Source organism: Protopterus annectens, chromosome 3.part0 (assembly GCF_019279795.1).
Source record: "Protopterus annectens isolate FY-2018-M chromosome 3.part0, PAN1.0, whole genome shotgun sequence".
In the NCBI taxonomy this organism is placed as follows: domain Eukaryota; kingdom Metazoa; phylum Chordata; order Ceratodontiformes; family Protopteridae; genus Protopterus; species Protopterus annectens.
Genome location: NC_056731.1, coordinates 810,287,514 through 810,301,501, shown reverse-complemented (window position 1 = coordinate 810,301,501; position 13,988 = coordinate 810,287,514). Strand labels below are relative to the sequence as shown.

The 13,988-nt window shown below is 43.3% G+C and overlaps 1 protein-coding gene across 2 annotated transcripts in view; it reads right to left on the bottom strand.

Moving 5' to 3' along the window:
* Window positions 1-13,988, bottom strand: part of DUSP22 (dual specificity phosphatase 22) — a 938,178-nt gene that overhangs the window by 25,626 nt on the left and 898,564 nt on the right. For both annotated transcript variants that reach the window (XM_044065151.1, XM_044065152.1), the window contains one exon: window positions 4,392-4,563. In XM_044065151.1, coding sequence (XP_043921086.1) covers window positions 4,392-4,563 — 172 coding nt within the window. The remainder of the gene's footprint in view (window positions 1-4,391; window positions 4,564-13,988) is intronic.

Genomic DNA, 13,988 nt, shown 5'->3' with positions numbered 1-13,988 from the left:
CCTGGGTGGTCTTAAGTTTTTGGCCCCTCTAAGGAACTGCTTGAGCAGTGGATGAGAGAAGAGGGGTGGTTCTGTGTTGTTATGAGCTGAAATGGCTGAGGCATGAATTTTGATGCATGAAATAGCAAAGGCCTTTGTGAAGCATCTCAGTTAAATATTGAAAAATCTCAGGTAAATTGGGCACTGCTGTGCCCATCCCTTGAGTCTGGTTCCAGGAACAGAATCTTTTCCATTTTTCAGCATAAGATTTTCTAGTACTAGGCCTCCTTGCCTCCAGAATGACATCCAACACGTGTTTACTGAGGGATGGTAACAGAAAGATCAGGTAATTAGCCAGGCTGCCAGGTTCAGGGTTTGAAGCTGAGGATGCAGAATCTGGCCCTCCTGCTGGGACAGCAGGGTAGGGGTCTGAGGCAGAGGCAGGTGCCCTGGTGCCAGCAGTGACACACTGCACAAGAGGGGGTACCAGTGTTGGCGTGGCCAGTCTGGTGCAATCGGAATTGTCCTTGGTTTGTCCTGTTTGATCTTTAGTAGTACTTTGGATAGGAGAGGCAGAGGAGGAAAGGCATAAACTGATTTTTCCAGGTGAAGGACAGGGCATCCACTTTCCAAGCTTGTTTGTGGGGAGTCCTTGTGCAGAATTTGTTCAATTGGTAGTTCTGGGGGGAAGCAAACAGGTCTATATCTGGGCTCCCCCATTTGTTTATCAACATGTTGAAAGTCTTTGGTTCCAGTTTCCACTCGTGTGGGTCCATGAGATTTCTGCTTAGTTCATCTGCCAGTGCATTTAGCTTTCCTGGCAGGAATTGAGCCTGTAGATGCACTTGGTAGCTCAAGGCTGTGTTCCACAGAGCCATGGCTAGTCTGCAGAGGGGGTATGAGTGGGTTCCCCCCTACTTGTTTATGTACCACATAACAGTGGTGTTGTCTGTCTTTACCATTAATTGTCCTGGAAGAATGTGGTCCTTGAAGGCTGTCAGAGCATTCTGTACAGCTAACATTTCTTTTTGATTGATATGCGGATGCATTTGACTTGGGTTCCATTTGCCCTGAATGCACTTCCCTGCCAGGTGAGCCCCCCGTGCATAGCCTGATGCATCTGTTGTTAGGGTTTGGGCAGCAGGGAGTAGAGTGAATGGCAGTCCCTTGTTTTGGTGGCAGGCCTCTGCCCAACAAAGGAACTCTAACTGTAGGTAAGGTATGATAGGAATCGTCGCTTCTAGATCCTGAGAATGTTGACACCATAGGCTTTTTAGATACCATTGTAGTTTCCTCATATGCAGTCTTGCATATGGAATTAGGAGAATGCAGGAGGCCATGAACCCCAAGGCTTGTTGTATTTGTCTTGCAGATAACAGGGTTTTTGTGGCTATTAGTTTGAAGTAAGCTGTCAAATGAATTTGTTTCTCTGGCATGAGGAAAGCCATCTGGGAAGTTGTGTTCAAGCTTGCTCCCAGGAATATAATTTGTTGACAGGGTACAAGATGTGATTTCTTTTCGTTTATGGTGTACCCAGACAAGTTAGCATCTTTTGTATAAATGCCAGATGATTCAAAAGTATGTCCTGACTTTCTGCCTGAACTAGACAATCATCCAGGTATGGGTATATTTGGATATTTCTTTGCCTACAAAATGAAATGACTTGAGCTAGGCACTTTGTGAATACCCTGGGCACAGTACATAAGCCAAAGGGCAGTGCAGAGAACTGTAGTGCATGTAGCCAGCTTTGAAGCGTAGGTATCTTCTGCAAGATTCCCTGATTGGGATGTGCAGGTAGGCTTACTTTAAATCCAGTGTTGCAAAGCAGGCATCCTTGCTTAGCATTGGTAGCAACTGGTGAAGATTTAGCATCTTGAATTTTGGGATCACCAAAAAGGTGTTTAGGATAGAAAGGTCCAGGATAGGATGCCATGTGCTGTCTTTTTTGGGTACCACGAAAAGTCTTGAATAGAAACCTTGTCCCCTTTCCTCTTCTGGTACAGTCTGAATAGCCCTTATACTTAAGAGAGAGAGAGTACTTGCTTTTGAGCCTCTGCCCACTGAATTGGGGGTAGATCTGGCCAACCATTGGGCTTGGTAACGTGTGGAAGTGGAATCTGTATCCTTGGGAAACTATATTTAAAACCCATTTGTCCTGGGTAATGAGTTCCCAGTTTTTTGCCTGCACAGCAATCTTTCCCCCTAAAGGAGCAGTCAGTTAAGAAGGGCTTGGAAGTTTTAACGTTATGTCATTGAGATAGTTTACCATAGGGGGGAGTCTTACTACTCCCTGATTTGGAAGTAGGATCCCCACACTGCTTAGTCCTGTGCGTACCTTGGGACTGAAGCCTGGGCGTTCTGCTGGTTCTGGGTTTGGACTGAGAAGGCCTGGAAGAGGCAGGAAAGGACCAATTCTTAGAGGGCCAATGCCTACTAAATCTTGGAGGCTGTACTTGTAGGAAATCTTTAACAGTTTGCATAGATTTAGCTTTTTCCTCCATCTTTTTAAGTACTTCTGCTTTGTTGCCAAACAGGCAGTCCTGATTTAAGGGAGCATTCAGCAATTTAGCTTTAACACGATCTGGCAAAGATTGCTCCTTAAGCCAAGCATGCCTTCTTAGTACAGACCCAGTGACAGCAGCCCTGCAAGATACATCTAGTGAATCAAAACCACATTGCAAAGTATGTTTTCCAACTTGTTCAGCAGAATGCATTAAATCCTGTAAATCCTTATTTTCAGCACAGTCAGGAATCAACATCATTTTCTGTTTAAGCAATCCAATAATATGCTGCTGATACTTTAACATATGAAACTGGCAGTTTAAAGCCCTGATGGCCAAGGCTGCAGAAGTGTTCACCTTCTTACCCCATCTATCCAGTGCCCTGGAATCTCTATCAGAGGGGGTAGGATTTTTGGCAGTAGTAGCCTTAATGCCCTTGGGTCCCTGGGAAATGGTCTCAGAATCCGCAGTAGGATTTTCAAAAAGGAACTTGTGATAGGAACCCGGTAATATCTATCAGGTTTTCTGGGAGCAGGAGGTAAGGAGTCAGGGGCCAAGCTAGATTCTGAAAAGGCATAATCAACAATGTCCAGTACAGGGGGGGGGGGGGATAGCTAAAGGCCTGTGTTGGGGCAGGAGTAAGAAATCCCTAAGCCTCTTTTTAGAATCAGAGTAATCCTGGCTTTCCCAGTGAAAATGCTCCCTAAGAGTATGCAAGGTTTCACCAAAACAGAAAGCCTCTGGAGGGGAAGCAGAGGGAATAGAGTCTTCTGCATCAGAATCCTCATAGGTAGATAAGGGTAAATCCTGGTCATCAGAGGAAACAGAAATTTCAGAATCCTGATCAAAAGTATCATAAGCAAATTCAGTCCTAGGTCTCTTAGAGAGGGAAGGTTGGCTTCTCCTGATTAAAGTAATAAGGTCTTCAGCCATTCTTATCATTTGTTTTTTAGACATAGAGGCCTGACCATGTGGTCTGGGCATTGGTTTTCTACGCATGGATCGAGTTTTGGCCTTGAAGAAGAAGATGGCATCGGTTTAATATGCAAGTTAGTAGGCCTGAATACACCCTCAGAAGCCGGTGCCTGCATAGCGGCTCCAGACCCATCCACGGTACAGACATTCGCATGTTCCACAGTTGAAGCATCTCGTGGCATACCAGACTCCGAATGGGTCTCAGTAGAGACCTGCGAATCTGAAGTAGCAGGTATCAGGGGCTTAGGAGAAGCGTCGTCGGCAGCTTTGGACCTAGGCGGCCTGTCTCTGTCTTTATCTTTGAGTTTGTTCGGAATGTCGGTAGCCGGGTGGCTTACCGAAGACATATCTGGATAATTGAACTGAGTACTAAAATATTTAGAAGCGTAAATATACCGATGACAAATAGTTTGTTGTTTAAATAAGGCACAAAACCGACAGTGAGGTACGTCGTGGTCAGGGCCTAGGCAAGGAATACAGTATGAATGAAAGTCTTTATGAGGTATTTGCTTTCCACAAGAAATACAATTATTGACTTTTACTGACATTGGTTTAGAGCAAGAAAAAGTTTCCCCAATGGGGTACTTAGCTTTAGTTGAAGACTTCAGTTCTGAAACTCGAAAACGTAAATTTCAGGAGTCAGCTGACTGGCACTTGCAAACTGCTTCTGCTTCAGGCACCGCACGGTAAGAAAGACTGATGTAATGGTGTTGGCTGCATGCTTTATATCCCTGACTACCTGACGTCATGGAAGATGAGACAGCAGCCGACGCAGGACCCAAGACTTTGATAATCACGCTGATTGAGGACTACTGCAAGTAGATAACCCAAATGTGATGACTGCAACAGTGAAACACGAAGAACATCTGCTTTCATATAGAAAAAAAACAGTACTATTTATTGCTCAGTAAAAGAATAAAATACTTAAGAACTTACTTTTAATACATCACCAGTTTCAAATTCCTGAAGCTGCTTCTGGAAACCAAAGTTTGGGTTGGCACATGATCTTGCCACTTTTATTGCCGACAATGAATCTTCCCATCCAAAATCAGTGATCGTCATGACATATGCTACAGTTACAGTCACACTCCTGGACACACCTGCGAGACTGTTGGGTGAAACCACAGACTGTTCAAGATTATGTTTTTCACAATTTTTTTTATAATACAGAAATAAGAAATAGCTTTAAAATGCTTACTGTGCCCTGAGTGATCGATTATACATATATAGTACACGACAGGTTCCCATCTACATACAAGAACGCATGTGGATGCTTTAAACTCGGTTAATATTTTTGTTTACACTGCTCAATGCCAGAATGATGGCAATAAGACAATTCTGTTATTTATTATGACACCTCGACTTACTGCATAAGCTGAAGGACAGTGAATCAAATATACTAACTCGGCAACGAGTACTGTATTAACTATGTATACTACACTACATACATGAACTGATGTGATAGTTGTGAATTCTAAAATGTAAATGGTCAGATACCTCAAAACCCTATCATGGTTCACCCAAACCACAAAATGTATAAAGCTTTCAAAGCAAATATAAAAATGTATAATTATTCAAAACAAAGCATTATGAATAGCGTCTAAAATTATAAAGTTAACACAATAAAATATGTACATAAAATAACGGAAAAATACTTGGGTAACTCCTAATTATGTAGAGAAAACCTTAAGTAATGTTAATATCTTACTAAGCAAAAAAAGCTAAGAAGTTTCAGTTACCTGGACTTTGGCTTTGGAACAGTATTCTGCTAAGGTACAAAATGTCAGAGACGCTGACTAGGATTCATAGACAAGTATTGCACAATTCTGAATAATGACAATCATCTAACTGAGTACAGTGAGATCATTTGGGAAGGACTACCCCCTTGCTTCTTCGGTGTCGGACACTCAGTCCAATCTCATCAGCTCTGTCTACTGTGTAGAGAGAAAGAGAGAGCATTTGGGAAGGCCAACCCCCTTCTTCTGTTTCCTCCCTCTCCACTTAACAAAAAAAAAAAAATTTATTTTACACGTTATTCAGCTGCTCTTACTGTAACTGTGTTCTACCTAACTCTACCTTTCCATAAAGGGGGAACGACTACAGACCCTGGGAATTATCGCCCCATTAGCTTGATGAGTCTGATATGTAAAGCTATGGAGTGGATCATCATGGACCTGATTAACAAAGATATATGAAATCTCCAAATTCTAGACCCAAGCAATTTGGCTTTGTGAAAGGGAGATCATGCTTGCTCAACCTGGATGACTTCACTGAGTCAGTCACCAGGGCTGTGGATGAAGGTAAGGCACAGATACAGAAGATACAGATACAGAAGATGCAGCCTACCTCAATCTGGCCAAGGTCTTTGATACCATTCCTCACTCGGGAATTACTGATAAATGGGTTGCAAACTGGCTCACAGATAAAACACACAGTGTGAAAGTAGCAGACTCCAAAGTCAGACTGCCGACCAGTCACGAGTGAAGTCCCACAGAGATCAGTCCTGGGTCCCCTCCTGTTCAGAATCTACTTCTCAGAAGTCCAGGCCAACACAAAGGGACTCTGGCTAACCAAGTTCGCAGATGACAGTAAGCTGAGAACCATTATTAACTCCCCAAGTGATACAGACATCCTACAGAAAGGCCTCACTTGAGACCAATGATTGGTGTCAAAACCATGGCCTTAAGCTTAACGCCAAAAAATGCGTCATCATCCCCTTTGGTAAAAACTCAGTTCCCACTAATTACCACATCGATGGGACCGCCTGAACACCGAAGGCATTATAACAGATCTGAGGATGCAGGTTGACAGCAACCTCTCCTTCAACCACCACATTTCCACTGTGGTCAGAAAGTCCTTCTATGTGACATATCTCATTACCAAGGGTTTTGCACATCTCATTACCAAGGGTTTTGCATCCAAGGAGAAAGAAGTCATTGCCTCTCTTTACTCTTCCCTTATTAGACCAATCATCGGGTATAATGCCCCATTTGGCATGTACCTCACTAGACACCTGGAACAGCTGGAGAGGCCACAGAAGTACCTCAAGAAGAGGACCATAGGCATTAAACACATGTCCTACACGGATAGACTCAAAATATTCCAGCTATTCTCTGTCTCATATTACCTACTTAGAGGTGATCTCTGCTTAAAGCCATGTCTGACCCAGCTCTGTTAGAAATGCTACATCTAAAGAAATCCCAATCCCTCCGCACCACACACTCTAGAGACCTCATCCTCATTACCACAATCAACAGAACATGCTAGAGGGACAGGTTCCTCACCCAGAGACTGTCCAGGCTCTGGAATAGACTTCCCATACATGTCAAGCAGAGCACCTCGCTGACCCTCTTCAAGCGAAATCTTGATGAGTGGATGGGTAATAGAAAGTTCACCCTGGGGATCACTCCAGTGGCTCTACTTGATAAAGGCACTGGGAACTAACGTCGGGCGGCACAATGCCAGGGCACTTCTATGGGCTAGGCTTGTAAAGGATCCAGGACCATTAGCCTAGTACAGACCTATGAACGTGTTAGCTTATTTTGCTTTGCTGTGTGCTCTTAAATGTTCAAGTACTCTTATTCTGCATTTATTAGCCTGATTAAATTTATTTGCTATTCTAAGCATCTTTGTTTTGATTTTAGCACTTATGCTTCAAGCCAGTTACTTCACATTTAAGAAGGTTTTTGTTGTCTACACTCTTCTGGACAAACCCTTATCAAAACCCTCTCTACATAAGTCCACCAAGTCTTCAGACCACTATGTCTGGACAATTGCCATCAGTTTCTCCTGCCAGCCTGGTAGACATGGGCATACTGAGACAGTGTAGCAACTGCCTCATGTTCACTGACAGCCCTCTTCTCCTAGCACATAATTCTTCTACTTGTGAGAAATGCATCTACATCAGTAACCTGGAATCCATGTTCTCTCGCACCAGTCAGTACTCCTGACAAAGAGGAGATTGCCAGCACAAACACCACACCACCCACAAAGCATGCAAAGGACAACACACACACACACACACACACACACACACACACACACACACACACACACACACACACACACACACACCTATGCATAGGTCCTCAATAAAAACTTACCTAAACAACAAGAGATCTCAAAACCACAATCACAAACATTCTACACATGACACCAAACACATCACACACAGCAGACAACATACCAGTGTTTCACAGACAGCCCACAAGGCACAACAATAAACCAAACATGCTAGTCACTGGTGACTCAGTTGTGAGACACACTGATGTCCCCCTCAGCAGGCTTGACAAGAAGATGGTCACAGTCATTTGTCTGTCAGGTGCCAGAATCTGCCACATCATGCACGCACTTAAGTCTCTCCACAACAGGTACAAGTATGACTCTGTCATTGTCCATGTTGGTGTGAATGACTTGAGACATGCCTCCCTGGACCATATGAAGAGAGACATGATTGAGCTCTCAGAGTATGTGTCCCAGGCAGGTATGACCCTAGCCCTAAGCAGCATCCTACCTAGCATCCTACCTTCACCAAGAATGATACCACAATACCAACAAAAAATAATTGACTTCAACAATTGGCTTAGTTTCTGGTGTCTTTCTAAGGGGATGCAGTATCTGTCTGCCTGGGATGACATGGTTGACAGAAATTGATGCTTTGCCAGAGACGGCCTCCACCAGTCATCCCTGGGATTCTGGATCCTGGCCAAGGCTCTTGCCTCTCCCATTATGCCTTTTTTTAGGCCATGTCCCAAAGACAAAATTTCCAACATAAAAGATCCATCAAAAAGCAAACTGAAGGTCATGCTGCTTAACACTAGGACCCTTAACCTGAAAATGCACTCACTGAAGGCTCCCCTCACACTGGAAGATGCCAATGTCTGTGCAATCACAGAAACTTGGTTCAGGGCTGCGGAGAGCACCCCTGCCTTACCAGGCTATACCTCATTCCACACTTTCTGACCCAAAATGAGGTAGGAAAGACTAAGGGTGGTGGAGTCTCTATCTTCATTAAGGACAGGCACACCTCCAGACTGGTTTGTCAGGATGATGCACTGAAATTACTCCAGGTGCAACTGACAGTTGGCAAGACACCCATCCAAGTTATAGCCAGCTATAGACTCCCCTCCATGACTCAGGACACCCACTCCTACTACCTGGACCTACTTAACTCCATTAAGGTACACCCTAGCAACCTGATCCTTGGTAACCAACTACCCCACCATAGACTTGGTGAACTATTCCTTTACTAATGCACTCACCCAACGATTCCTTGACTTCATCAATTCTAACAAATTAGACCAGCTCGTCTCATCCTCTACAAGGGGAGATAACATTCTGGACTTGGTTCTCACCAACATGGGTGACCGCTGCACCACACCCATAGTATGTTCTTCCCTGGTGAGAGCAGATCATCGGTTTGTCTCATTTGAAGTCTCTATCTCACCCAACCCCCACCCCCCCAGCTGTAACCAGGCTATAAAGCTTCTCAAAGTCTGACTATAACCTCCTAAGGGAGGGTATCAGTAGCCTCACACCACCACCCCCATCAGAGGATGCAGACAACTATGCTGAACAGCACGCCAATGCAGTATACAAGCACCTGTACAACTGCATGGACTCAGCCATACCCAACAGAACTAAAACCTGCTCCTCAAGGAAACACAAACCTGTCTGGTGGACATCTTCTATCAACAGACTTTACAACAAAAGGAAGAAACTGTTGCCCAAGGGTAAAAAGGAACAAATTCCAAATTAGAAAAAATTCCCTCCTCGGCCTCAACAAGCAAATTAGGTCATTAATGAAAACCTTGAAAGCCAGTTATGAATTGAAACTAGCCTCTGAAACAAAGGGAAACCATAAGTCCTTCTTCAGTTACGTCGGGACCTCCATGGCAAAGCCCAGGTTTGTTCTGAATTAGTACTTAACAGTTTTGCTTATACTGATCCTGTTGACTTAGCCAACCTGCTAGCTGACAGGTTCAGTGCAAACTTCACCCCCTATCCCTCCAAAGGCCCATTCAACATCCCCAATACTTGTCCTGCACCTCACATCTCCATAAATCAAGTGTTAAAGGCCCTATCCAAGACAAAGAACACAGCTTCCATGAGACCTGATCGTATTCCAGGCTGTATTCTGCACCATCTCTAGCAAGAACTAGCTTTGCCACTGAGGATCCTATTCAACCACAGCCTAAATACAGGCTTCATTCCAGCAGAGTGGAGAATTGCCACTGTCATCCCCTTGCACAAAGGTGATGCCACTACTGACCCAGGAAACTATCACCCCATTAGCTTGACAAGTCTGATCTGTAAAGCCATGGAACATATTATTATTGATCTCATAAACAAGGACATAGGCAATCTCCAAACACTTGACCCCATCCAATTTGAATTCGTCAATGGCAGATCTTGCCTGTTGAACCTGGTTGACTTCTTGGAGACTGTCCACAAGGCCCTGGATGAGGGAAAGTCAGTACATACAGCTTACCTTGACTTGGCCAAGGCCTTTGACACACTTCCCCAGTCAGGCATCATTGAAAAGCTAACACAACTTGGCGTAAATCCTTATCTCATCAGGTGGGTTACCAACTGGCTCACCAATAGGACCCACAAGGTCAAAATAGGCACCTCCACCTATGACAGCAGACCTGTCACTAGTGGTGTTCCCCAGGGATCTGTCCTGGAACCCTTACTGTTTGGAATCTACTTCTCAGAGGTCCAGGCAAAGACAAAGGACATGTGGCTGACCAAGTTTGAGGATGACTGTAAGGTGGGTGCTGTTACCGACTCCCCAAATGCTGTTAACATACTGCAAGTGTGTCTCACAGCAACAAATGACTGGTGCCAAAGTCAAGGCCTTAAGTTAAACACAAAAAAACACATTATCATACCTTTTAGCAAAACAATGGCCCCTACTGATTACATATCAATGTCAACCCCCTAAGCACACAAACTGTGGTGAGAGACCTGGGTACTCAGGCCGACAACAATCTCACATTTGACCTGTATGTAGTGGCAGTGGTCAGAAAAGCCTTTCACTTTGTTCAACTCCTAAGTAAACTGATTGCATCCAGAAAAAAAGGTTTTTACCTCTCTGTACTCCTTCCCTCATTGGGTCAATAACTGAGTATAACACTCCATTTGGTATGTACCTCTCCAAACACCTGCACCAACTGGAAAGTCCACAGAAATACCTCACAAAGAGAATCCATGTCCTATGTGACAGGTTCAAATCACTATCACTCTACTCGGTATCGTCTAGATTGCTCAGAGGTGATCTGTGTCTTGCCTACAAGGCAATATCAGACCCTGGCCTACTAGAGATGCTGCATATCCATAAGTCTAACTCCTTGCGCATTACCCACTCGAAAGGCCTAAATGTAATACGCAACATCAACAAAACCTGCTGGAGAGACAGGTTTGTCTCCCAGAGGCTGCCCTGTCTTTGGAACAGACTTCTTATACATATCAGAGTACCTTGCTGACCCTCTTCAAGCGCAATCTTGATTAGTGGATGGGAAACCACAAAGTTGTCCCAAAATAAAGGTAAACCAGTGGTGAAGTGGAGGAATACAAACCAAACAACTTCAAGCAAGAAAAAGTAATACTCCACACCGTCAAAGAACTTTAATAAAATGACAAAGCTTTCGGATACAAACTATCCTTCTTCAGTGTCTTACATCATTACATGTAGACACTGAAAGATAGTTTGTATCTGAAAGCTTTGTCATTTTATTAAAGTTCTTTGATGGTGTGGAGTATTACTTTTTCTTGCTTGAAACCACAAATTTGTCCCAAGGGTTCCACCTGTGTCCCTCAATGAGAGGGGCAACAGATGCTGACTGAGGTTTCTGTTTGGGGTATAAACTCTTGGCTAGGCTTGTAAAGGCCTCAGGGTCATTAGCCTAGTAACCTCTTATGAAACAGGAGCCTGTGATTGCTCATACACATATCAGGACTTGCATAGTGCTGATACTCTAAAAAACGGAATGTCTACTAAATTATATTAACTGCATTTCAGGAACAACTAGTGTTACACAGGACACTGGAAAGAGTCATGTGACTGTAGTTCAATGTCACAGGAAAGGCAGCTATGCATGCTGGGCCTGCTCAAGGCTATGGGCACTCAGAAATGCAATGAAGCACCACATATCAAAGAAGTAGTGGAAGAAAGTACACTGAGGATGAGGACAGCAAATTGCCAACCTAGTTCATCATGTAAATGGAAAGGAAAGAGGGGATAACAAGCTGATGAATGCGCACAAGGATAAACAAAAGGAAAGTGAAGTTGGGGTACATCATTTTTGGAGGAAGGCTCATATTTTTCATACAAGTAAAGGAAAGAAAGAGTAGCTGGGCAGGTTTCAGGGTCACGTAAATAAAACGCAAAAGTAGACACACGGGTGGCATTGATGCAGAAAGTGGGGACAGCAGGGGATGGACACAGACTTGTAAGAGGGTTCACTTGAAGATGGTGAGGAATGGATAACAAACCAGGTAATGGGACTGAGACACAAAGCAGGGGAGCTCATGGATGGGGGGGGGGGGGGGGTTGGGCAGAGTACACAATAGATGACACTGATTTAGAAACTATCCTACATAGACATCAGCCTCCTCCATAGCTAAAATCATGGGCAGGCTGCGCATTTGCTGAGTCAATGGTTTGGGTCAATCAAACAAATGACTAAACCGGCCTTAATGCATTCCATGGGTGTAATGTGGGAACCCAACTTTTGGTGCACCTCACATAACAGCAGCCTCTGCAGATGTCACCTGGAGTCCACAGGGTCCCCCTCTGGCATGTAACAGAGTAGGAGCCTACAATTCACTCCCTTCCTGAGTAGTGGCCAGAGGCAGGCCTGATAACCACCTTTGGCACAGAGCCTGAGGTGCTGACAGACACAGACTGAAGTGACAGCTGCTGCTCTTGTTATCATCACAAATGAACCTGTAGAAGGAAAAGAAAAAACGCATGTCATTACAAGCACAAACATATTACACGATATTAATGCTGCAAAGTGCTGATGTACTCGGGAGAGGTGTTCTTACACCCTGCAACATCCATGTTAGCTACCTTAAAAGCAGCAAATGTTTGTTCCACAGCTCAGCATGTTAACCAAGAACCAAAACATAGAACCACCATGATGACAAAATAAGGTGCACCAGGATAATTCAAGAAAAAAAAAAAGTTTTATTAAGATTAAGTGTTTTTGTCTGTATACAAGTTGAATCAGATTTCAACTTAATCTGTTAAAAAAAGCTAAGCAGGGTCGATGGGTAACTGTTTTGGAACTACTGCAAGAAAAAGATTTTGTACATACATACATATGTTTTCTATCATTATATAATATTTTTATTATTGCAAATCATTTAATATAATTTAAACGACTTTTCTACATATTATGTATTTTTATTATATACACACACATGCATGTTTTGTTAAAATTTTTAAATATGTATTTATTTTCAAGAAAGAGGGTCAGCTGTTGTGATCATTTAGATTGCTTTAAATGGAGAACTTAGTGCTGTTTTTTAACATATTCTGATTAAGTCTGATTCAACTTGTACATATATGAAACCAGTTAATCTAAATAAAACATTTTTTCTTGGATTATCCTGGGAAACCTCATCTTATCTGTGTGGTTGTTTTAGTTACTGTTAGCTACCTTATCCTCAGCTGCTGAAAGACAAAGCAGGAAGAACATAGTATAGTGATTGACCTGTGGAAGAAAAAAAGGAAAATGCTTGCAATAAAACATCCTATCTGTCTAACTTCTGCTTCCCACCTGCTAAGCATGTTAGGATGATGCTACCAAAGGTCAAAATAACAATGCCTTCACTGGTCACCAAAAATGGGTAAAGCCAGTGGCATAAGGACTAATGTATTGGCCCAACAGACACTCCTCATAGCTCTCAACCTCTTAGCACAAAAAATCTGGACAAAGCCAAGAATAATGGTGGGACAAAGCCACAAAAAACAGGGACAATTTTTAAATATTGCTCTTACAAACTCAGAAAGTTGCTAGAGTACAAAGTGCTGTGTTGCCATGCATTTTCTGAAAGATATGAAGCCTGAAACTCAAATGTCTAAGATTATTTAATGAATTCAGTCCTCACTGATTTGCCAAAAAAATCCAGAAAAACACAAATTTTACAAGGCACAGACCAAAACTTGAAGCAAAAATCTGGACATTCTGTGAAAATATGGACAGTTGAGAGGTATGACACTCCTGAAAGCCCCTGTGGAGAAAAAAAACACATGTACAAAAATCTTCCTTTTCCACGAATACCTTGCGCAAGCCTGCTTCTTCCAGTGCCCGAAGCAGCCACTTTCACTCTGTCAGGTCCACCTGATGAATAAAGTGGTACCCTCATGAACAGAAGCATATCTGAACTTCATATCATATCAGTAATGAAGCACTATAAAAAGGATCTGTATTGCAGACCCAAGGTACTGAGTTTCACAGATGCCATGTATGAGCATATTCTAAGCTTCTGTCTGTACACCTGTGACAGGAAGGGTTAGCATCA